General features: G+C 41.6%; 1 protein-coding gene across 9 annotated transcripts in view; it reads right to left on the bottom strand.

Annotated features, from left to right (window-relative positions):
- LOC125004004 (teneurin-3) overlaps positions 1-26490 on the bottom strand; it is a 322776-nt gene that overhangs the window by 218773 nt on the left and 77513 nt on the right. For all 9 annotated transcript variants that reach the window (XM_047578303.1, XM_047578307.1, XM_047578305.1 and 6 more), the window contains exons 5-7: positions 24409-24520; positions 22790-22860; positions 19912-20199 (exon numbers count right to left, since the gene is read on the bottom strand). In XM_047578303.1, the coding sequence (XP_047434259.1) occupies positions 19912-20199; positions 22790-22860; positions 24409-24520 (471 nt within the window). The remainder of the gene's footprint in view (positions 1-19911; positions 20200-22789; positions 22861-24408; positions 24521-26490) is intronic.

The following is a 26490-nucleotide window of genomic DNA, read 5'->3' as shown; positions in this document are numbered from 1 at the left end:
TTAAACTTTCTCTGTATTATTCTGTAACAGTGTGACTTGACTTGATCAAACCTCTGGGTCTGGTTCAGGTTTTATCTGGTTCTTTTGAGACGGCGCCGGTGCTTAAAGAATGAAAACATACAAACTTTGCCCCAAAACTGAGCCTTTTTATTTTAAAGGCATTTTCTGACGAGCAAGTTGAACAGAATTGAAATAATATGAATAGAAGAAGTGAAGAGATTCACAGCCTTCAAACAACAAAAAGAACTCATGACATCATGACAGTGTTTCCTACTTCATCCTACATGAATTAACTTAGCAACAATAAATGCCGCTGTAACTCTGCTTGGTGTGGGGTCTGTCAGGCATCAGAGACGCTACATCTCTGGTCTTTAATAAAATGCTATGCTAATGCTATGTGTGGTCAGATGTTGGATCTAATTCCAGGTGTTTCCTCCTTGTTGCATCTTTAGAGGTGAAGTCCAGACAAACTTTAGACAAATGTTTGGTCTGAGACATGTTGAAGGTTCACTTCCATCCATGAAGCTATAGAGCTAATGAGGCTAAGCTAATTAAACACTCAATGGCACAACATGAAGCACCCAGATCAGTCTGGTTACTACCGTTAGCATCAGCAGTGTTAGCATTGCAGTACCCAGTATGAGTCTATCCCTAGTTCTAGTTAAACACTGAACCAGATGATTCACTATCATCCTCTGTTATAATCTGTGATGCTGTATTTAAGCTTCAATCTCGGGATATAACTGATAAACGTCAGGCTGCTTTATTTTTAATTCCTTCTTACATGCAACACTTTATTGATTGAATCATCAGATTCAGTTCTGACATTAACAAGCTCTTTACATGTGTGTGTGTGTGTGTGTGTGATCACAGGGGAAGTCGTACCGTTTGGGCCCTGATGTATCCACCGTAATGAAAAAGAAAAGGCATGAGAAACTTTTTCTAGGTTATTTAAAATAACCACAGAAACGACATCATGAACCCATGACTCGCCGTTTCCAGGTCTCTCTCTGGCTTCCTCCTCCTCCTCCTCCTCCTCCTCCTCGTGTGCTCATGCAGCCTGTAAAGTCATTACCAGGAGCTGCAGGGAGTGTGTGCTCCGTGTGTTAGCGGAGAGTGTGGGGTTATAAACAAATAGAAGGTTTCAATTAGAGACCCTGTACCCGAGGACCGGGCCTTTGTGTGTGTGTGAGCATAACTATGAGAATGAGCCATGACTGAGTCCAGCTGCTAATAACATTTGCTGCTTTAGCTTTTTTCTGTGCAGGAGTTCCCCATCTCAGAAGACTCCCAGACACACAGGGTGTAACCCTCACGCTCCCCCGGACTCACAACGCTACACATAGAGGGCGCTATTCATCCAGCTGCAGCCGAGCGTTCGGTTTCAGGGATTCCAGGTGATTGAGGATTGTGAAGAAGAAAACAAGAAAAAAACACCCAAATAAATAAATAAATCTGCAAACAATCTTTAGTTCCCTCATTGGCCTCGTCCCTCTGCAGGGACTCAATTATAGCATCTGTTTAATCTGCTCTAATCGTGTTGCGTTTACTTCACCAAGGTAGTAATGTTCACCAGCAAAAGACTTTTAAGCCGCACTAGTAGCCGAAATAAAACAGGAAAAAAGCGATTGTGTTTATTGAGCACTCTTCTACCTTTTTGTTCTCAAAGTGCTTTACAGTCACAATAACACATTCATTCATTCACGCACCAGAGCCAATCACTACATCTCTATTGTCTGCAGCAAAAAAAAAAAAAAAAAAAAAAAGACAAAGAAGCTTTGACTCAAGGTTGTAACTAGTTCATGTAACCGAGGGTCAAACTTTGAACCATCCAGAACACAAGTGAACACTTTCAGCAACAAAAGAGCTGAGTCTCTGGGTCTCTGAGTCTCTGGGTCTCTGAGTCTCTGGGTCTCTGGGTCTCTGGGTCTCTGGGTCTCTGAGTCTCTGGGTCTCTGAGTCTCTGGGTCTCTGAGTCTCTGAGTCTATGAGTCTATAAGTCTCTGAGTCTCTGAGTCTCTGGGTGTCTGAGTCTCTGAGTCTCTGCGTCTCTGAGTCTCTGAGTCTCTGGGTCTCTGAGTCTCTGGGTTTCGTGAGTCTTTGGGTCTCTGAGTCTCTGAGTCTCTGGGTCTCTGGGTCTCTGAGTCTCTGGGTCTCTGGGTCTCCGAGTCTCCGGGTCTCTGACCCTCTGAGTCTCTGGGTCTCTGAGTCTCTGAGTCTTTGGGCCTCTGGGTCTCTGGGTCTCTGAGTCTCTGGGTCTCTGAGTCTCTGAGTCTCTGGGTTTCGTGAGTCTTTGGGTCTCTGAGTCTCTGAGTCTCTGGGTCTCTGACTCTGTGAGTCTCTGAGTCTCTGACCCTCTGAGTCTCTGAGTCTCTGGGTCTCTGACTCTGTGAGTCTCTGAGTCTCTGACCCTCTGACCCTCTGAGTCTCTGGGTCTCTGGGTCTCTGAGTCTCTGGGTCTCTGGGTCTCTGAGTCTCTGAGTCTCTGGGTCTCTGAGTCTTTGGGTCTCTGAGTTTCTGGGTCTCTGAGTTTCTGAGTCTCTGGGTCTCTGAGTCTCTGACTCTGTGAGTCTCTGAGTCTCTGGGTCTCTGGGTCTCTGAGTCTCTGAGTCTCTGGGTGTCTGAGTCTCTGAGTCTCTGGGTCTCTGAGTGTCTGAGTGTCTGAGTGTCTGAGTCTCTGAGTCTCTGGGTCTCTGAGTGTCTGAGTCTCTGGGTCTCTGAGTCTCTGACTCTGTGAGTCTCTGAGTCTCTGGGTCTCTGAGTCTCTGAGTCTCTGGGTGTCTGAGTCTCTGAGTCTCTGAGTCTCTGAGTCTCTGGGTGTCTGAGTGTCTGAGTCTCTGAGTCTCTGGGTCTCTGAGTCTCTGACTCTGTGAGTCTCTGAGTCTCTGGGTCTCTGAGTCTCTGAGTCTCTGGGTGTCTGAGTCTCTGAGTCTCTGGGTGTCTGAGTGTCTGAGTCTCTGGGTCTCTGGGTCTCTGACTCTGTGAGTCTCTGAGTCTCTGAGTCTCTGGGTCTCTGACCCTCTGGGTCTCTGGGTCTCTGAGTGTCTGAGTGTCTGAGTGTCTGAGTCTCTGAGTCTCTGGGTCTCTGAGTCTCTGAGTCTCTGGGTCCACATGTGTCTGACCACAGACTGTATATAGACATGGACAACACGTCCCCACGTCCTTCCATTGACCAACCTGATGCTTTTTTCCCAGGCATATGGTGCAAATGTTGGATTATACAGTGACACTCCTACTCTCCTCTGCAGGGCCGGTTGGCATGGCAACAGGTAGTCCTCATGACGTCATATCCTGTTCCTGTAGCGTCAAATAACTGAAACGTAATGAAACTGTAATAAATCAGCCATAGTTTTGTCTAGTTTATTATCAGAGGAGCTCAAGCAGCTCTAAACTTTGTCCCAGCTACACTGTTAAGTTCTGTCTACGAGATGACAAAACACAAAATAAAACATCAGCACGATGGTACAAAGTACGAGGTATCTGCTACGAGTCTGTTTCAAGGGTTGTCTTCTACTGCATCTCAAGTTTGTTTTGCAGTTTTTTGTTCCTACCTCAACTTCTCATTTAAATGCAATTTATTTATTTATATATTTATTTATTTTTAAACCAAATGACATCAGAATTATATTAACAACCTAAAATGACTCAAACCATGTTTGAAAAAAAATAATAGAGGTGTTTTAAAAAATCTCATATTGATTCATAAAATCCTCGAATTGATTTAAAAATTAAAAAAAAGAAAAATGAGCGCCGATAGATCTACTGTTTATCCTGGTGAGACTGGTTTTGCACAATATTAGACGTCGCATGAGGGAAACACAGAACATTCATGATGTTTGATACCAGATCTGATACTGATCTAAACTTCAGGCTGGTATCGACGATGCTGATCTGATAATGTGTCTGATAAACCATAAAAAAAAAAAAGAATACATGATATCAGAGTAATTTATTTACTTATTTTAAACTCTGAAGTATATTAATTAGTGGCCTCATTTACTATGTAGCCGAGTTAATACAACAACAGAAAAACCAAACAGATACAATCACACAACATGTGTGAAAATGTTGTTTCAAAAACTATTAAGAACTAAGTGAAACCTCTGATCCTGTTCTCTTCTCTTCTGTCCTCGTCATAAATACCTCGTATTCTGTGTTGTGGTTTAACCTGAGTTTGTGTTTCACAAGGTTTGTTGTGTTGCCACAACTCAATAGTTTAGTTACTTTCCACTGTGTTAATTAGGGGTGAATATTGTAAAGGAACTCATGATACGTATCATGATACTTGAGTCACGATTTGATACATTTTTGTAATATGATACAGTGTATTGCCATATTCCATATAATTCACTGATAAATTTTAAGTGTATTTATTGTATGTATATCTGACGCCGGTGAAAATTCATTGGACAAACTGAGTCAAAAAAACAATATTAATCCAAATGACCCATTTACACTTTATTGCACTTGTACAGAAAAAGTCGTTCACGGCCCAAAACTTGACTTTTTCTGGTTCTTTTAAAACCGATATTGAATCGGAAGAAAAGGTATCGCGATATGTTGCCATATCGATATTATTTTTTCCCCACTCCAAGTGTTCCTACTTTACCTCCAGTGACCGGAGTATCGGAAGTATCGATATTTGAGTATCGATATATTGATTTGAGAATCGATTTTAGGGCTTAAAGACCTGGTATCGGAAGTATCGATATTTGAGTATCGATCTTACTACAGAATAAAGACACATAAAACATGTGAAACTAGAGAGAAACAAGAGAAATCTCTACTTTAATCAGTAACACTAATATAATATAATATAATATAATATAATATAATATAATATAATATAATATAATATAATATAATATAACATCAGTCCTTGTGTTTTCTTAACTTCCTGTAGTTACATGTTCAATCTCCCTTTGTCACAAACAAGAAGAACAAGACTGTGAACTTTTCAACTTTGATTCTTCATCTGTGTTTTTTTTTTTTTGGAACTGAGAGAAGGAAAAAGAGAAGGTGTGTGTGGGGGTGGGGGGGTATTCATGGCAGATGGTAAATACCATTACCCTATATCTATTACACACACATATATACAGGGGCACGGCCCATATTAGGTTACAATGTAGAAGAAGGCAGAACAAGTATAAGCGGATTACAAATACCTTGAGTGAGCAATATGAGGGAGATAAGACCTGAGAGAGTGGGGGTGGTGGGTGAGGGTGGGGGTGAGGGTGGGGGTGAGGTTGTGGGGGTGGGGGGGACTGAAGGGACCAAGAGAGGGAGACAGAGAGAAAGACAGAGTAATTGAAAGTGGATGACTCATTCATAAGAAATGCTTCACCTTCCTTTTGAGATTTTTTCTCCCCCCTCTCTCTCCTTCCCGTTTGTCGTCTTCTTCTTCTTCTACTCTCTCCTTTGTTCTCTCCTTCGAGGTGATGTGATTAGTTAAAAGCCTCCATCCACTCATCACGCTGATGGAGGTGGAGGCAGAGAGGGCTGCACATGCATCCCCCCCCTCCCCTCCTCCTCCCCCCCCCCATGTGTGAGTGTGTACGTGTGAGAGTGTGTGTTTGGCTCAAAGCAGCATCACAAACCAGCCTCCTCACCTCCCCCCTCCCTCTCTCAGATGTGTGGTGTACAGTCAGGAATGGTTGCATTAATTAATGAATTAATTAACTAATTAATGAACTAATTAACGTTACGTAAGAAGAGCTGTGAGGAAACGTCTGGACTCTGACACCAGTTGTTTGTTCGCGTCCATCTCTACCTCGGCCTGTTTAACCATTACACCCCGGCCTCCCTCATTTGGTTACCGGCCCTTTATTGCTTCCTCGCCGACGCCGTCCCACAAGGAGCCTGTAAAGATGGAACGATAAAGGTTTTTATTGCGCCCTAGTAAAAGAGGAATGAGCGTAATCTGGGGACGGCCGGGTTTGTTGATCAATATCTATGACTCAATAATTACTTTGCGTTTAAAACAGGAGCCGCAGAAGATTTGCTCCGGATACTCGTGATGGAGACGCAGCCTTTAAACTACGGCGCGACGTTATTTTCTATCGCTTTCTATCGTTTTCTGAGCACGAGTCAACTTATATAAACATGTCAAAACTTCTAGTTTCTGTTCGCGTGCTTTTCCTTTTAAAAACCAGAGTGTGTGTTTGCTTTTATTGTCTTTATTCTTATTGCTCTAAAACCAGGTCTGCTCCCTTTAGACCAACAGCAACTTATGTGCAACGTTCCTCCGCATCCAGCTTTGTGTATTTAAACATATGTGCATGTATATATATAAACATACTCATCTTCTATATTTTCTGACTTGAACGCTGCCTTGTTCATATATTTTTAGCTTTTTTTAATTTCTCCATCGTGGGAAGAATAAAGCTTTGTCTTATTTCATCTCTTATTGATATGAACCATTTTCCTCTGTTTACCTTCAGGTGAACGTTAATTTTACCAGAACATTGGTGAATAAACGTCAGCAAAAGAAAAGAAGAAGAGTTTAGTTTTAGGGTCGGGGAAGATTTGCCAGAGTCACAACTTCAGTGCAAAAGTGAAAAATACTAATTTGCATCATTCACTTTAACTCTTTGGCTCTTGTGAGTCTGCATTCAGACATATGTGTGACGCTGCTGTTAAAGACTTGAGAAGTTACTATGAAGAAAAACTCAAGTACTTGATAGTTATAGTAAAAATGTCTTCTGATAAGTTACTCTCTATATAATAAACATGTTTATTTCTGTATATTTATTACCAATGCATCTATGACTATGAGCAGCTGAGGGACTCACGGACCCACGTCAAACACGGCGCCCTGTGTGTGTTGTTGTGTTTCTGTTTATTGTGATAAATCCAGTTAGGTGTGTTCAGTGGTTAAATATAAAGCACGTCGTTATTCCAGGAACTCGGTGCATCTGGAAGCTGAGACCGTTTTTAAATTCTACCTCCAAGGGTTCGTCCTGCCTCTTCATACAGAATAATACGCAGCTCTATTCTATTCATTCTGCTTATTTCCTCTGTTTACTACTTACAGTCATAATTATTTGATGCACGTGGGCTTAAAGTGCAGCCTCTTAACTTTAATTTAAGGTTATTCATAATCCAGTCAACCTTGCTTTGCTGCATGCGGCTCATTCTAAGCATGAGCTGTACTATGTCTGGTATATCCTGTTTTTACTGTTGTTATCTTTTTAAAGACGTTCTTGTCTAAAAAGCCAAACTTATCCTCCGCTGCCTTTATAACTTACACAGAATCAGATTTAAAGCTTTTAATTCAACACATTTCTCCTGCACCTTCTTCTCTCTTTTTTTTTATTTAATATTAATTCTAATAATGTAATTGGTGTAAACAGCTGTGTTTGCTGATGATACGTTAACTATCCGTCTCTGTGACCGATTACTAAGTTAATACTCTGTATTTTACACTAAAGCTATTAGTGGAATGAACTTAAAGCCATTAAGCGCGGCTTTAAGCCGCCTCGCCTCACAGGCCGACAGACCGGCCGACCCACTCAACAGGCCCGGACGCACAAACACACGCGCAAAGTAAGCAGCCTTTGTTAGTGTCGCGTTCACGTTTCGGTGGAAGCCACATCACACTCGCAAACGTCTGCCAACGACAGACAAGGCGACGTGGGAGTGTGTGAGTTCTTTAACGCGGCTCAGGGATAAAGCTGTGTTTGTGTGTGAGAGTGTGTGCGCGCGGGCATGTGAAGTTTCTCAGTAAAAAAATCAGCCATATGCTGAGGTCAGCCGCGCTATCACTAGCTTTCCACACACTTTTGGGACGGAAACCACGAGTCTGTGAGAGCGGGAGGAACAGAAGGAGGTGGGGTGACACATTAGAGCGACGCTTAGTTCTTCATTCACAGACACAGAGACAGAGAGAGAGGGTTTGTTTGTTTCTTTGTGTAATTAGTGCGTCAGCTTCGGCTCAACCTCTTCCTGTTTGAAGGAGAAGAACCAGCAGCTTTAAAGACGCTTCAGTCTGCAGGTAGTTTATTTCATTTATTTAGTTTTTTTCTTAGGAGGCTAAAGGTGAAAAAAAAAAGGTTGATTAGCCTTCAAATTAATCACAGCAAATAAACACACACACCTGTCCTGTGCATGTCAACAACACTCCCTCCGCTGTGTATTTAATTATCTCCGTTAGCTCGGCCGCGGCTGATGAAGCGGCGCCGTGCGCCAGGAATCGCTGACGTATCGCTTTGCTCCAAATGACAGAATTCCTTCAAGGTTACGCTGACGGACCCAGTCTCAGTGGTCACAAGGGTACGAGACGAAGACCACACATCACACATCAGCAACAATAAAATAAATAAATATATAAATATATATAAGATCATCTAAAGACAGTATTTAAAGCTTGTGTTTGTCATGAACACGCATATACATGTAGTGATTTTTAAAGCGCTGTCAGTGAGGAACTGAAGAGAGAGGACGTAGTGACACCGTCCTCATGAGGTAACGAGAAGAAAGGACAAAGAGAAGAGAGGAAGGAGCGAATGAGGGATGGAGAGAGCAGGGGAGAGGGTAAGAGAGAGAGAGGGCTGGTGGTAATGTCCTAATGATGTAGTGGCTGTCAGAGCATTTGCTTCTGAGGCCAAATGATCCTGTAAGAACAGCACAGCTATTGATCCAGCTATTACAAAGCACCACATCTTAATGACTGTGTGTGTGTGTGTGTGTGTGTGTGTGTGTGTGTGTGTGTGCATGAGTGTGTACATGTGTTTGAGTGGGAGAGGAGACGGGAGAGAGGGATGGGACAGTAATGTTTAACAGAAACAGGTAGGTGTGTCTATAAAAAGAAAGGGACAAAGAGGGAAAGTGAGGTTGAAGGAGTCGTTGTGTACATGAGTTGTGCGTGTGCACGCGGTGGTGGTGGTGGTGGTGGTGGTGGGTTATGGATGTGTGTGTGTGCACAGTTTTGACATGACACTTCATCAATACTCCCATTACAGTGTGATAGATATGAAACCCAATCTCAACCTGATCTGCTTGATATCTGATCCCGGTTCTCACCTTGAATACTTTCAACGCTTCTCCACCCACACACTTACAATGACACACACACACACACACACACACACACACACACACACAGTGTGCGAGTTCCTCGTTAGAGACCGTGGAGGTGGTGTAATGCATATTCACAGGAAGAAAAGCATCACACCTTTTCCGTTGTGTCCATCACATGATACTCTTTCAGGGACTTATCTTTAAAATCCTCCCGACACTGAAACTACATTAATGGAGAGAAAAGCACCTGAAACGCTTCGAACCCTCCACCTATTTATCTGTTTTGATCATCTGATTGTTTGCTCTGTGACAGTTTTTATAGCGGCTAAGGACAAACCACCAAATAGCATAATAATGTTAATACTACGGCGACGCGTCAGCAGCTAATTTGCTCGGTCACGTAATGAATTGTAAATATTTGTGCACGTCCTGTAGATCTGCACTGTTACACTAATTTATAGACAGATGCATTTTCTTATTTCATGTGCAGACACTGCATATACTGTATAAATCAGGACAAGTAGGGACCCACTACCTACTATATATTAACTGTTCTGTATTAAACTTGGCACAGTGCTATTTATGAATACATATTATTATTATTATGTTTGCAACAGTTAAACGGAATTTAAATTTGGGGAAAAAATGACAAATAAATATAAAAATGTCTAATCAACCAAGGTTTTTGCATAAGAAATAATAAGTCAGACTATAAAATGTATATCCAGGATTCTTCATAAAACATAATCAACCACTTGGCTGAGTTTCCAGTGTCTGCAGGCAGCTTCACTCAAGTGCCAGTAATAACGGTAATAACAATAATAGCTGCAGTTAATTTAAAGGAATAATAAAGGTGCTGTTGAGATGTGGCATTAAATGGAAAAAAAAATGAGTGAGACTGAATAAAATAACTTTAAACAGTTGATATTAAATGTAACTTTGCTAGTTGGCTCTTATACAGCTCAGCTAACATGTCTCTACTACCTGGTAATAGGAGACAAAACTGTATTTTTTGGGTTTAGTTAATTAAAGATGCACTAAAACCAGAGATGCAGAGTTTAGAGTTACTGTTCCATCGCCTGGGATGGAAGCGATGGACGGATCCAGGAGGTTTGTTGATGTTGTACTCTTTGAATAAGCTGTGGTCGGCTGATTGACAGATATTTGTTAAAATGCTGGTGCGGGGGAGATGGTTGTCAAACTCCGTGTTCCTGAAAGGCGAAACGTTTTAATATGACTAAAAATACCGGCGGCGTGCCACATGTCATGCAGCGCTGGTATCGCTGTATCGCCTTTCAAACCGGCCTCTAAACCGGGGCCCTTGGTCAATACTGTTTAGGGGACTGTTTTGGATTCGGCGCTTACGTTTCAATCTTTCACTTCTCCATATCAAGTCCGTATCAAGTTGAGGCAGGAGAAAACCCAGCGGAGGGAGAGTTACTCCCAGTGGGAATGGGATTCCTTTTTAGGAGCTTTGATGAACGCTCTGACATGCAGTCGCACGGCTCAGGAGCAACGCAACATCCATAACGTTCAGACTCCAGCGAGAGTCCAGCACGCACAAAAAAAAAAAACAGAGTCAGTGTGTGAGAGCTGCAGTGAAAGCCTGTCACCACAAGTAAAAAGGCCGTCATCTATCAGGCCCCGAGACTCAAGGAAACCAAGAAACGCTGCTGTAGAATTTATTAGGCTGAACACTCCCTCCATCTCCCTCTCTCCATTCTCCTCCTCCGTCCGTCCACCTCCCTCGCTCCTTCTCCCTCTCCACTTCTGGTAATGGATTCTGCCTAAATGGGTTCTGAGAAACACAAGTGAAGTGAGGAAGAAAAGAGGAGAGGAGGAGGAGGAGGAGGAGGAGGAGGAACGAGGGAGGACTTGTTGAACCCTATTGGTTAATAATTACTGCTATTAGAATAAAAACTTAGATTAATTGTAGGAGATTCTTAGAAAGACGCGGAAACGAACTGCTCACATTTAACACGGAGGAACGGACGCGGAGATAAAGGACGGAGGGCGAAGGAGAGGAAAAGGGAGGATGGGAAGACAGAGAGAACAATGCTGTATGGTTAATGATTTAATGTTAGCCACTTGATGGAATGAAATGTCTTCTCCATGTTAGCGGCGCCAAAGTTAAACCCTCTAGTCAGTTAGTCTGTTATTCATTGATTTCTCTGGTCAGCATGAGATTGTTATTGAATATGACTGGCACCAGGCCTGTGAGGCTGGGGGAGGAGGGGGGAGGCTGGTGCATCCTGTGAACTCAAGACGAGGCTCCTGGAAAACTTACTTCTTTTCTTCGCAGCGCGCACACACACACAATCAACAACACACAATCAACTTTTAAAGAGGCAGAGATGAGGAATGAGCCTGAAACACGTCTGCAGTTAGTAACTCGCAGTCGCTGTTTAGCAAAAACAAACTCTCCGCTGCTGCTTCTCGCCGCGAGAGAAGAGCAATGATACATTATTTATTCCTGAAGGCTGTTTTATATTAAACCAACTGCACCAGCTGAGAAGAAAAACACAAGCAGCAGAGATGTGTATGCATCAGTGCTGCAGAGTGGGTGACAGTAACAATGTCTGCATGGATAATCTCCATATACGTACATATGCACCTTAGTTATTGCTGTGATCTGTCTCCTGCACCACGATGACACTGTGTGTGTGTGTGTGTGTGTGTGTGTGTGTGTGTGTGTGTGCCGGGCTGGTTATCTGTTGAATATACAGTGTGACGCTCCTTTGCAGAAGTAAATAAGTCGCGAGCGTTATGAGCTGCTACCTGATGTATGGTTTAATAAGCCACAATATCAATATTTTAGAGAATGCATAGAGTATTATTCAGATCATTGCATTTGTAAGCAATGGAGAGCACGCACACACACACACACACACACACACACACACACACACTGCAGCTGCACTACTCAACACTCAAAAAAAATAATTACCATGACAAGCTATGATATTACTGCAGATGTTGTTGTTGTTGCTCTCTCCTGTTTATTTCTTCTCAGCCTGAAACCAAATCAACGTGCTAACGTCCCTTAAACTCCACATTCAAGCTTCCACCACTTTTTCCCCACCGTGCTGTGTGTTTGCTACGTACTGAGGCCAGTGTGAGTTTTTAACTAACAAAGTGAAGTCTTTTTTGGCTGTTTTAAAGGTTAAAACTCAGGTGTAGGGTTTAAAAAAGGTTAAAATGAGGTTGTGGTTAGTGTTAGTGTTAGGAGCTAGGGAACGCATTATGCCAAAGAGTGTAGATAGATAGAAGATAGAAATACAAGGAGAAGCGTGTGAATGAGCATGTGTGTGTGTTTTGTTTGCGTGCATACGTGGGTCTATATGTGGTTTTTATCATTTGTTGTAATGTTTTATGTTTTGCGATATAAATAAAGTTTGATTTGATTTGACAGCTGTTCCTGTGGCAACATGTACAACGTGATGTAACCCTCGGTTGACACATGAAACTGAACGAGGAGAGGACAGTAACACAACTCACCATCCAGATATAAAGAAGAGTGTTTTCTTTGAGCCTGTTCTACTCACATACTCGTGTACGTGAGCAGGTTTTTCCAACTTTAAACCAGATCCGTTCATGAGTCACACACCAGTTTGATTATCTGTGCAACGATTTGTAGGTGAGAAGCTTCAGACTTTTAGCTTTTTTCTAAATGCTGAGATGAAGCTAAAAGCTAAAACGTGGGCTGTTGAACTGCTTGGACATCGCCCTGGTCCTCACTGACGCCCAAACAAAAGACAGCCACCGAGTCTGAGAAACTCTCCAGAGACCTCCGGGACAGAATCTGGGCGAGGGTACGAAACCATCATTTACCGCTGAAGAAAGGAGGCTTCAGTGTAACCGGGACTCTTCAGACTGAATAACTGAGCAACGAGGGCCGTGATCAGAGGAGACCAGGGACCCGGAGGTCACTCCATCAGACACTCAAACGGCTCGGCTGCATTTAGAGGCCTCACATCAGCATGAAGGGGACGATTGTGATGAAGTCTAATCAAACACACAGGAACATGAAGTTAAAATCACCTCTGAATCCTCCTGTAAGGGCCGTCACTTTCTAAGGATTCTGCCTAATACTCTAAGTCCCGCGATGGCTTCATAATAACAGCTCTTAGGAAAGACAGTCACTCATGTCGTGTTTTTTTAGTTCCCACTGTTCAGAGGCCACTATTTCTCAACAGGAAATGGTTGAAGAAAAGTGGGGAATTGAAATAATGTGAGATGGAGTGCTGGAAAATACAGACAGTGGGAAAGCAAACCATCAAGTCTTATTTTCTCTAAAATAAACCCTCATTTGTCGGCTCCTACTTGTCACGAATGTGCGCGTACTGTCAAAGTTAATTAGCAATTTAGCGCAAACATGTGAGGACGGCACTTTCAGAAAAAGTAAAATGCACAAGAAATTCTCCAAAACCTTTTCAGGTTTAGTTTTATTCCTGTAGTTCACATCCACCGCTGAGTCTGACTACAGTGATCTGGCCTCTCGGTCTCAGGGCAAAACGGCCACAAATGAAATGTGTGTAATGATTTGTGTTTTTTTTGGGTTCAGGTCACATTTATGCATCGGGTAAAAAGATTCTTTAACTCAGCTGCCAAATATATGTTGTTGTTGTTGTTGTTGTTTAAGTGCTGGGGAAAAAAGAGTTCATTTAGTTGCTTGTCACCCTCTATTAAAACACATTTACTAACTACAGTCCTACTAGAATAAACAATAGACAAATACAAAGAGTGAGGATTTGCAAATCAAATCAATCAAACCACACAATGCAAAGAGTTTTTAAAACCATTTTCTGTCCACATAGAAAAAACAAAACAAAAACAAACATAAATATCCCGGTTCAGGTCACATTTATGAGTCTGCAAACTTTTAGTCTCAGCAACAATTAAATGCACAAATGTTTGTTAAGTGCTGGAGGAAACCTGAGACATCTGGATATCACAGAGGAAAACTATTTAGTTGTTTGTTACCCCTGGATTCAAACACATTTTAATAGTTTCTAATACACAAGTATTTTGACTTGTCCTTCCGCTTTAGTAACAGCAGCCAGAGTGAATCTGCAAATCAAATCACAGCCGAATGGAAAGTAAGATTTAAAAACGAGTGCTTCAAACAATATGTGCAAAGAATTTTTAAAATGCAACTATTTTCTGTGCAAACAGAAAAATCTATGACATGCCATGACATGGATTTTTCTGAGTATTAAAGAGGCAAAAAAGAATAAATAAATATATATATGTGTGTGTTTAGTTCGTTGTTAACCCTTGATTTACACACATTTAACACATTTTAATAGTGTCTATTATTGTGACTTGTTCAGCCAGAGTGAATTTGCAAATCAAATCACAGTGAAAAAATAAGAATAAAAAGCAGTAAAAAGTGGCCATGAAGAAATATTTGTTTTTTCTTTCTTCAGAAAAAGTGGAAAAAACACTCAGGATGCTGCGGTTCCCTGAGCACAAGAGTTCGTTTCACACATTAAGTCACACGGTCGCTCTAAGCAGCAGGTTTGTATGTGTGTGTGTGTGTGTGTGTGTGTGTGTGTGCGTGTGTGTGTGTGTGTGTGTGTGTGCGCATCAGTTAAGGTTATAGTGTTAAGCAGCTTAGTGATGCCAAATGGATTAAGTGTTTTGTTGACACATAGTAAAGTAATCTGGTTAGCAAAGACGAGATACGAGCGTCCTCCTGTATCTGTCCATCTGTCTGCCCTCACCACCTCCTTTTATTGTCACCCCCATTTCATCCTCTCAGTCTCGCTATTCTTCTCTTTCACCTCGGCGTCTTCATGCAGCTTAAACACACTGGTCACTGGTATGTGGTGGTGGGTGGGTGGGGGGGCTGGTCTGGTCTGGTCTGGTCTACGTGGGGGGACACCAGTGAACACCAGGTCCAACAGTTTAATGTCATTTACTCGTCCTGTCATAATGTTGTGGCTAATCCACATATGCTGCAGATGAGCTACATCCTTGAGTATTCGGGTGTGTGCGCTACGTCTCTGCTGGGACTCCACTCGTGTTCAGAGTGACCTTGTGTGCGTCTGCAGAGCCCTGCAGGCAAACGCTCACCTGTACCCGTGTGTTTAGGGGAGAACGTGTGAACGTATCATCCTTTTTGTCTTTCTGTCGCTGTCGTTGAGATCACCAGTATCGAGTGACCGGGCAAACAGCAGCTGGGCACCCAAGGGTCCAGACACCACAAAAGTGTTTACGTCTGCCCGTGTGTGCGTGCGTGTTTTGTGTGCGCGTCCACTGGGGAGGCAGCCAGACGTCTCTGGTCTAATATTTCCTCTCCGGAGAACAAACAGCGCAGAGAGGCGTCTCCCTTTCCCCCCGTTCTGCCTTTATTCTCCCACTTTCCCTCCTCGTCTGCTGAATTACTGAATCTCTTCTTCCTCCTGCAAGAAAGTCGCTGATACAATCGCACAAGCTGGTTCGACTTACTGTACACACACTCGAAAGCATCCATGCCGCCAAAGACGCACACTCTCCGCTGTGACCCCGGGTCACCACCGAGGGACAGAGAACAAGCGGCGTCGCTGCCGCTGCATCGTCTGCTGTTTCCAAACTATCACCTTCACGGAGAAGTTGAACAAAGGAGGAGGAGGTGAAGCTGGAGAGGTCGCTGAGCCCCGTCCCAGCGCATACGCTCTCCCTCCTGGTTGATTCGATAGCACATTGATCAGGTGGGAGCAGAGGATGAAGGTCGGTTTATGTTGCTGGGCCTAAGTTTGACTGTAAATCTATGAGGTTCAGCCTGTTTGACCGTTGTGTGACAGTCTGGATCAAGATCAGGCTCAGACTGTGACTTGTTGCAGGATTATCGTGATGCTTTCACTTTAATAACTCGCTGCCTTCACTGTCACACAGGATGAGACGCAACAAGAACCAACAAGAAGACACCAGCTAACTAGCCTAGCCAACAGCAGCATGCAGCGCATCACTGGGGTTTTCAGGTGTGCATTCCCTTCACCAGTGTTTCCTTTGTCATTAGGCCCACGACGCCTCAACGAGGCTGAACAGTGAGCTCCAGAGTCACCCCCCTCCCTTCACGCTGCCACCGCGCAACCACGTAGCATTCAACCACCCAGAGATTAGCTTAGCCCTTTTTACTGCTATTCCACAAAAGACACACAACTACGTCAATATTCAGATTTGGCTTCAGCCCCGTTCATGCAGGACTATTTACACCTGAGGACGTCATGTGATTCAGAATTTACACCCGTATGTCTGAGCCCGCAGTAAAAAATAAAAAAAACTAGCTCTGCTACTTCCTCCACCACATGGAGCTTCAGTTACTTCGATTACTAATAAACAAATATATTTTTAAAATAAAACCATGATGTGATGAGACTGTATTGACCCTCAATGCAGAAACATCTCCACTTTTTACTTTAACATCTGTCCAAACTTTACATTTCTAACACATCCTCCATTAATCATCAAGTACAAAAGGCCGAAAGAATCAAATCAAAACAAAACCCGTCAAGTTGCACTGTATTAGCTAATCACAGGACGTCTGTGTTGGTTGGAACATTGTGGGTGATTTGCATGTAATGTTTACAAATTATGGCTGATTCACTTTGGATTAAACTCACAGGCGACCTCTGCAATTATTACAAATTACTTAAGGGAGCGCAGGTAAAACCAGTCCCACGTGAAAGGGGCTTAAGTCTAAAGGAACATATTCCCACTCTCTGTGTTGTTCTTCGTGACAAAGAGAGAAATAATCAGTTCCTCTAAACCAGGAGCAGTCGGCAGAGATTTAAAACTATTTCCATTTTGCTCTTACTAAGCCACAAATAAACTGAGGATTTATTTATTTTTTCACATCAAGTGAAATGTAGAAACAAAAACGACCGCCTCAGAGACGCATTGATTGAGCTTCTCAGCTATTCATTGTCATTGTGGTGGAGCAGTTCAGCGTGGCCTCACTGAGAGACGGAGTAGCAGGGAAATAAAAGCAGGCAGAGCAATGCAGCACAACTCGAGAGCAGAGAACAGGACGATCACACACTTGAATCAACTCTTGTCTCGGAGAGTTACATCAAAAACCGAACACGATAGTCACTGCGAGGGGAGGGGAGATTCTTCTAGAAGATAAAGTCTAAGTAGAAAAGATTTCATTTTTACTTAAGAGCAAACTGACTGGTGACAGGTCCAGTTAAACACTGGCTTCAATTATGGTCTGACATTTAACTGATGTTCCCAGCACACATTTCAGTACATATACATATATATATATATATAATACAGAATGTCTTTGCATTATATAATCCAGCTTTAGTCCTTGTGCTGAGAAGAACCACTCTCATGGTAAAACAAAGTGTAGATTAGTGCTGGTAAAACTGGTCTAAAGATGAAGTCACAGCCACTTGTCACCTCCACGTCATATCTGGATGAATTCATCCAGGTAATGCACTAAATTCTTTCTATTCTGTAAGAGGAACACATTCCTGGGACAGGTCACCACCACACATGACATACTTTTTACAAAAAACACTGGTGAAAAATAAATCACACAGCCTGAATAGTTTCCTTAATGTGATGCATACTCTCAGTGTTCTTGGTACGTTAATGTTTGCATATTGTCTTCTGTGTCTGTCAGTACATTTACATGCACGTGAAAAAAACTAATTATTGCCTTAATCTGACTTTAACTGGACAACTTGAGTGCATGTCAACGCGTTTCTCCGACTAAGGTCTCCTCATCCGACTAAGACACAGGTGATGCGACTGGAAATGTATCCGCTTAATCAGACTTTAACTGGACAAACAAAAATGATCCCAAAACATCCAAGAAAGTCGGTCACAGAAGAAAAAGAAGAAGAAGAAGAAGAAGAAGAAGAAGGTAATAAGAGCCGGTAGAAGAACCACCTGAGGGATAGCGCCATCTATCTGCATCAGAAGTAGCGCAAGATTAAAAAAGCTGAACTATTATCCATCCTGTTGTTGTTTGAAATAAAAGACTCCAGTTGTTTATTATATGAAGTAATAGATCAACCAGAAAGGAGCCGTTTAAAACCCACTGACAACACACATATCGCCCCCGAGTGTGGAGGAGAACATGTTCCCTTCAGTTATTCGTCGAAGGACCACATTCACAAAGTCTAATTTTGAGCATAACTTCATTAAACTGTGCATGTAAACATACTGTGTGTTGTCTACGTGACTTAGGACAACGGTTGAAATTTAGCCAAGTCCGGTGCATTTACACTGATGGCTAATACATCAAAGTTGTGATTAATGTGCATTGTCCCAATTGAATAAACTACTAAAAATAACAATAATAATAATCTGCACCATTAACCTGACCTGCACCTCCACAGAAAAGCAACTACAAACTGTAGCGACGCACTTCCAGCTGAGATTTGGTCTGACCTGCTTTTTCATTGGTTTATTTGGGACAACCCACATTAAGAAATGATAAATTGTAGGTACAATAAATCATAAATGAGCCAGAATTAGCCAAGAGGCTAGTTTTCATCCACTGATGCTAAAAGGCAACGTGAAACATCAAATACAGTGCATTAAAAATCAGAAATAGGGTACAAATAGACAAACATCAGGGCAGGTGGAACAGTCATCGACACATTGCAACCACATGCAGCACGTAGTTAAGAGCGAAACATTTTAAAAACTGTTTTAAAAAGTGAAATTCAACAAAGCGTAATTACAGAACATCGTCGTATCAATGCTTTCCCCGGTTGCAGGGCCACAAATGAGCCTTAAGTAACCGACTGAGTGCGGGTGCATTGTGTTACCTCCATGCTGTACGCACACACATGCTGTACACACACACACACACACACACACGCAGCAACAACAACCCCGGAGAAAGTGTGGACGCTGACTTCATGAAAGACTTTTCAAACAAAAGCCAAACGCAGGAGGCGCGCACGCACACACAGCTGCGCTTTTAAGAGTCAATTAGCTGGTGGAAAACTTGACGACTATTCATTTTTAGAGGAGCTGAGAGTTTCCTCCAGAGCACTGACATCCACGGCACAATGCCATTTAATAAAAACATTATCAAACTTAATATAGGAAACACGCTGACTCCGCACTTTATCTCGCCGTTAATTACAACATCACACCTCTTAATGAAAACCCACTGCGTGTGCGCGCGTGTTTGTCTGGTTTAATAAATAAGGAGAAATAAATAATGAAAAAAAGAAACACTGCGCTTTGCCTTATATGTGTGAATTAAAAAAAAAACAAAAAAAAACAACACAAGCCCTTTATCGAGAATCAACTCACACCTGTAAGGGAGAAGAGCCTTGAGATGATGAATAGGATTCACAAAAACAAATGATGGCTCGGCTACATTGTGATCATTAATTAAATTAATTAGCAGGACCTTTTGTGTTTCGTTGGCCCCCCCCTCCACCCCTCCACCTCCTCCACCCCCTGCACCAGCCTCCTACCCTGATTCCCACCATCACGAAGGACAGCGAATAGGGCCTTTATTTATAGAAAATATCAAGTCTTTTTCATTTCTTTTGACTCACTGAATTCATTTTTACATATTATTCTCTTATTATTAAAGCTGCTGTTAGTTAGAACATAAAACAATAAAAACTAATGAAATAGGTCACATTTAATATCTAAAAACTACCTGTGGACTTTCTTTTTATTCTAGTATATGTAAACTTTTAGAGATAACACTAAATAATTTCAGCATTTAACATTCAGCTTCATCCGACTCTGGAATCATTAAAGCAAATTAACTGTAAATTACAAGACTCATAGACTCATGACACCAGGATTATTTTGCAGCTGCACCTCGTCAGTTAAATCTGTCACTGTCTAAAGGTTTTAGAGAATTTATAAAATATATTATCTGTGCAAAAACAAAAACAGGAACAAAAGTTGAGGTCCTACCATTGTCGCTATCTGACTTGTTCTCATGCTCGGTGTCAGTGAGAGTCAGCACAGAGTTGGAGCGGCTGGACAGGCAGGAACTCCTCCCCGAAGATTTACCTAGACCCCCGCGGCTCCACAGACGCATGGCGCGCTCCGGGGACATCACGGCCTGGCCGTCGGCGTCCAGGTCCGGGCCCGTGCCCACGGAGAAGCCCCGGTGGGGGAGGCCCATCTCGGAGCAGAACGCCAGGCCGCGGCGCGACGGCGGCTCACAGATCCCCAGCTGACGGAGGCTGAAGTGTTGACCTGGACAGACACGGGCGGAGGATGTGGAGCCGTGATTAGGAATCACAGCGGTTTAGTTTTAGGCTCTGAACCTTCTCAACTACAGAGAGATAGAAGCTTTTGGCACTAATGCAGTTTATCTTTAATTTAATCACAGTCTTCTGCAGAAAAACACGTTGCTGCTACTTCTACATATACACTGACGACTCTTTATTATATTTTATTTCTTATTATTTTTTAACACTAGTAAATATCTTCATCTGCTGTGCACTTTAGTTATTGTTTACTTTAGTTCAACTTTATTGTCAGTTCTGACACATAAACAGGATTTAAATGATCTTCAGCTAAACAAAAAAAAAAGCAAACAAAATGTGCAAACGCTGAGAATATATAAAATATATCCTGTATAAGCAAAGTAAACTTAAAAAAGGAACGTGATGTGGTGCATTATTATATAAAATCTGCCTGATGAGGTTAATAGTGTAAAAAATAAATAAATATTTGCTCTTTACTTGTCCTTCACCGTGGGACAGTCAGAAGCATTTTTTACTTTTATTTTTTTTCAATTAAACTTCAACAATAATACTAGTGATTCATGTCAGTAGATTAAATGTTTCATGTATCATCAGGCTCGTTTAATTCCCTAAACACCACCTGGTGTCGCATTTAACAACCGAGGTTTAACTGATCTGTCACGAAGTTAAAGTCAGGATGGAAATAAACACATGAAAAACACATGAATGTCAAACACTTAAATCCTGCTCAGTCTAAAAACGTAAACCTTTGTGTAATAAAGTAACAACGTGCACAGTTATTTTTAAGTTATTTCAGAGTTCATGCCACAAGCAACAAGCTTATTTAAAGAACCTTAATCCATCCAGGGTCAGACCCGTCCAGATATTCTAACTTGTATCTGCTCAGAAATGTTCATGCAAATTGTTTCCTTATTTCCTTTTAGTACAATAACTTATTTATCCCAGTCACAATAATTGAAGTGGTGCTAAAATTAATCCATGTATCATTGAGTTAAGGCTACTTTCTTTATTTTCATTGGGACCAACGTGTTAAATTAAGTTTTCAACTCATTGTAATGGATTCAAAAAACAAACTTATTATTATTATTATTATTTTATGCAGAAAAAGTCTTGATTTTTCTTGATTAAGCACATTAATCATTTTTCAGAGCGTAGGACACAGAATACAAGAGGCTGGAGATCATTAAGACATAAACTGGGCTGAAACTCACATCTACAATCATCAATATGATGAACTGAAACTAAATGCTCTTATAGTCTAAAGCTGTTACACCAGCAAAAATAAATAGAAATTTGTGAGTGACACGTGGACGAAGGAGAAAAGCGTCGAGGAGGTTTTCATTTTCATAATTATGAGAGAAGCAGCCATCTCACACTTTGCACAAGCCCCTGCACGCTTCCCGAGGAATCGGTAATAAAGTCATCACCACTGCGCCGCTAACATCGCACACTGTAACTAAGCAGAAAATTAATAAAAAATAATCAAACGTGCATGTGATGGAAGGAAAATTACATTTAAATAAACATGAAGAAACATATTTTCATTATTTTATAATGTCACTACTCAGATGCTGTGTTTCTCTACTGAGAAATAGAAGAATGCAAAGTAATACAAGTGTAATAATATTCTGATTTAAGTGCAAACGTAAGAAAAAAAAAAAGAAAAATGAAAGTATTAGTAATTTTACGTGTTGAACGTATTCTGTGTAAAGGAACCGGGCTATCGGCCGTTTTATAATTACATCTCAGGGAAAAGGTTTTGTAATCGTTTCATTAAGTGTCGCCTCGAAACCCAAACGAACACGAGCTTAATAATTAGCACTGAAAACTGTTTCTCCTCCTCCACCAAAAAAACATTGTTCCCTCGTTATTTGACGGTGAGCAAACCCGCACAAAACACCGATTGGTTCGTTCTTCCGTCAGAATAAACAGGTCGTCACGTGCGACGCGCTGAGACAAACAGGATCCTTTAAGATCCGGATAACAGGACAGGAAAAACTAATTATCGGCAAAATCTCAGTGTGTGTCCCTTCATCTTTAATCATCATACGAAAAAGGAAATTATAAAAGCTTTCGGTAATTAATGGCACAACAAGAGATAACAGGAGTGCTGCCGTTCAATTAAAAGTTATATTAATTTTAAATGAGCGCCAATTAGGACAGCAGTGGAAATGAAGGCGATAAGAAGATTGAGTAATTATGATTTTTTTCATTGCTCAAATATTGACGCTGTGTTAATTGGAGCTGGAGAACAATGGAAGCACTCTGTGGTTAAGCAGTTTTCTTTCCACTCTACCATTTATTTATTTTTATTCATTTCTTTTTTTTTTCTATGTGAGGATGTGAACGCGTCGCTGTCCCTGTTTAACATACGTTTCTACGGCAGCCATTTAAAAACACCTGCCTACACACACATTCACACATCGACAAACAAATCAAACTAACGTCAATATTACACTAATTAAGACACGATAAAATAACAGTTTGAATTATGTTTTTTTTAAAAACACCTGAACACAGGTCACTACTGCAGCATCTGCGCCTGTTCACGTGTGTGTGGGCGCTGAGATTCTCACCTTGTCTGTTGTAATCATCCTGTTCACGGTGAACCATGTCCTTGTGTCCTTTGGTCGTCCCGTACAGTAACCTGTCAAAAAAAAATAAAATAAATGAGTACAGTCAGGACGAAGGCAGATCACTGCTCCTCTGACTGTCACCTGAACACAGTTAAACCTGAGTCTGCATATTTAAAACAGGGAAATAAAATGGTGACCAGAAAATTTAATCTTAGAGTTTGAGTCCTGAAAAGCAGAATTACTGTCAGCTATTATTAAACTTATAATTTAATAATTCTGTGGTGACAGGAGAAAGAAAAAAAAAACTACAAGTTACAGCATAACATACACATCAAAAAAGGACCAAAGGAGATTATGCAGCTTTGTTTTTTTACAGAAGAGGATTAAGGCCAATGGGAAAAATACAAACAACAAATTATTATTATTTATTTTTTATTTTTTGAGTTCTGACTTTAATCTCAGAATTATGAGATTCTGAGATTAATCCCAGAATCCTAATATTTGAATTCTGACTTTTTTTCTCATAATTCTGAGATTAAAGTCAGAACTAAAAAAAAAAAAAAAAGAATTATTCATTCTACCTAATGTAATTTATTTTTTTTTCCTTTCCGTGGCCCTAATCCTCTTCCGTAGTTTTTGAATATTAAACAGGATGTGTTTTTGTTTCATCTGTTCTGTTTCTTAAATAAAACACACAGCCTCACATTGATTGTGGACAGCTGTATCTGTTTTTATGCAGTGTGTGTGTGTGTGTGTGTGTGTGTGTGTGTGTGTGTGTGAACTAAACTGATGAATTTACCTGTAAAACAAAAGAAGGAGTAGAGCAGAGCATGATGAGACATGGGGCCGTGGAAGCAAAGATGTCGTGGGCTGAATTTCCAGGTCTTTAGTTTTACATCCTCAGTTATTCAGTAGTGAGTGTTTAAGTCAGAGCTTCAGCATTTCTCCTCACTACTGACATAAAATGAACTAAAGGCAGGTGGATGTTTTCACTTTCTCATATCTAACACGTCCTCACGGAGGAAAATTACTCTATGTGCGTTTTTTATTTTCCTTTTTTCCTGCCCTCCCATGCTCCAGCGGGTCACGTAACGCGCTGCATTTTCCCTCACTTTGGGAATTAAATCTACAAAAATTAAACCATGTTTTTTTGTAAATGCAGCCCACGCACCACGGCACCAGCCTGACGCGCCTTCCAATGAGTCAATTTGTGTTAACGAGTGAATGTGGAGCGAATGCAGCGCGAGTTAATCTCCCTCAACTTAGTGAATTCAACAGAACGTGGAATGTGCCTCTTTTATTCGAACCTGTTTTAACTCTGGTGAGTTTCACGCTCGGTATCATATCACACTCCGGTTAAAAATAAAAAAAAAAGGATCAAGCCCTGATTCAGTGAGAATAAAGAACGCGGCTCAGACACTTGAGGGAATCCAGTGAAACCCGGATAAAAAGTTGACGGTCGTTGGTGTTTTCATTCAACACTTTCAGATTAATCACTGCTGCTCTGCAGAAATGATCCAAGTTTAAGATTCCAAACCGAAGAAGAAATAAAAGCTTAAACAAGTAGAAATAATAAAAGCAGCCATGACTGTGTCACAGTTCTGTTCTCAGGTCCTAACCTGGTCTGGTCTTGGTGCTGGTCAAAGGCCTTGAGCGTTTCGCTGGAGGAGTAGGACTTCTGGGTGGGGACCCGGAGCCCCTGGGAGCCGATAGCACAATCTTCAGTGTCGCCTGGAGACATGAGGACAGAGAGACACGAATGAGATGAGCAGCGGGACACGGACACAGACCAGAGCTGGATCAGAAGAAGCTGCACTGACTGGAGTGTTATTAGCCTGCGAGCAGCGTTTGTTCCTGATCTCTGAATAATTCGGTTCATTGTAATAACCAGTTTTAACACAGATAAAGGCACGAGCCTTTTTTTAAATGTGCAAATGAAAAGAAAGAAAAAAGCGATGCCGGATAAAAGTCTCAGTTAAACAAAGCAGCACTTCATTATTTCACTCAGCTGACCATTAAAACACAGCTACCTGCCTCATAAAAAGAGTGGCAGACGCTCCTAGTGTACCAGGACGTGTACTTTCTGCAGATTTTAGGATGTGTTTGAACGTGTAATTAATAATGTGTGAGATACTAGGTTGCAATAGGCCTTAATGAGGCATTTATCACAGCTACAAGTCACCCTGCAGCCACGGGAAGGCAGTGGATCAGTACAGGTGAGTTAGCGTCAGAGGAATGTGCCGGGTGAAAGGTCACATAAATAATCAAGACAAAAAGTCAGTAAAAACTTTACAGCCACAGACCATGAATCTCTCCACCTTTAAAATAACATTTCCCAGAGAGTTTGGTGACTTTGGACCTGTGGCCTTAACTTCCGTCTTAATGGACTCTTTAAAGGGAATCATCTCCCAGTAACTCTCTCCGTCAGGTCATGGACGCTGATGACTTCCAGATGTGGAGCTGAGGCTGCTCTGATCAGCTCCATGCCTCCTGCTTCTCACATAAACCGACAGTTGTGTGGTCGGCGCTGCTTCGCTCAAATGTGGCAAAAAAACAAAAAAGATCGAACGGGCGAGGAGAAAACGTTGGTTTGGAAAATGTTACGCGAGCAGGAGGAAGGTGAACCTGAGACATGTGGACTGCGTTTACACGGGCAGATGATTTACTTGTTTAGGAGACAGGTTTAGTGGCTGCTAGCGGGATTATTCTCACCTTCTTAGTCTGGTCTGATCTACGGTGCTACCCAGAGTGTAGTCAAGTAGTTTATGTCTGCTCAGGATCAGCTCTAAAGTTGTAGGTTGCTCTGCAGAGGACTGATTTCTCAGCCAGCAATAAAGCCTCGAGCCAGCTGGAAAAATCGCACAAATCTCTCTCATGCACTACAAAAAAAAAAAGAAAAAAAAAGTCCACTGCTGCTTCTCGTGAAGCTAAACTAGCTGCACACATGTTGTGTTTTTTATTTTATTTTTCCAGCTCCATACATTTTCTTAAACATGTGGTTAGTTCTCATAATGTTTTATTCACCAAACTAATTAAGGCAGAAAGAAAAAGTCAGAGTTCACTGATGAACTGTTTTTCTCCATGAAATGAAAAGTGACCTATGAAAATGAGAAGTGCGAGTTTAAAGCTGGGATGTAATTACTGAAGGATCCGCATGCGTCTCTGCACTGCAGCCGATGATTAGTCACTTGTTCATGTCGGTTTAACCTTAAAGTTATTCGACATCACTGCTTCTTGGAAGAAGAGGTCACCTGAGATACTCAGAATAAAGCAAATTGATATAAAGTAATTGCTGATAGCGCACACAGCTTTCTTTATGTTACAACACATTGTTTCCTTTGTTGCTGACGGTGCTTCATCGTGTTATCGATGAACGCGCTGAACTCCACACAGCCCTCGGGTTGGGTTTACCGGATTCAGGAGACTCGGTTTTATCGCTGCACTTCAGCTTCACGTGTGGAAAAAGTCACACGAAACACACGAAATCCACCTGCAACTACGGCGACTGTACATAAAAAATGCTTTGAAGACGCGGGACCAGACTAAGATGTCACAGATGAGAAGCTAGATTAGAGTCTGATCATAACTGATCAGTGCGGTGTTCTGTGAGCAGATCTAATCACTGTGGCAGCGTAATAAAGATGAAACGATGGAGCCAGAAGATTTAGTGAAGCATCTGCTGGAAGCTTTAGAACAACATT

This window comes from Mugil cephalus, chromosome 2 (genome assembly GCF_022458985.1).
Source record: "Mugil cephalus isolate CIBA_MC_2020 chromosome 2, CIBA_Mcephalus_1.1, whole genome shotgun sequence".
NCBI classification, from domain to species: domain Eukaryota; kingdom Metazoa; phylum Chordata; class Actinopteri; order Mugiliformes; family Mugilidae; genus Mugil; species Mugil cephalus.
The sequence above is the reverse complement of the archived record's forward strand: the minus strand, read 5'-3'. Positions and strand labels throughout refer to the sequence as shown.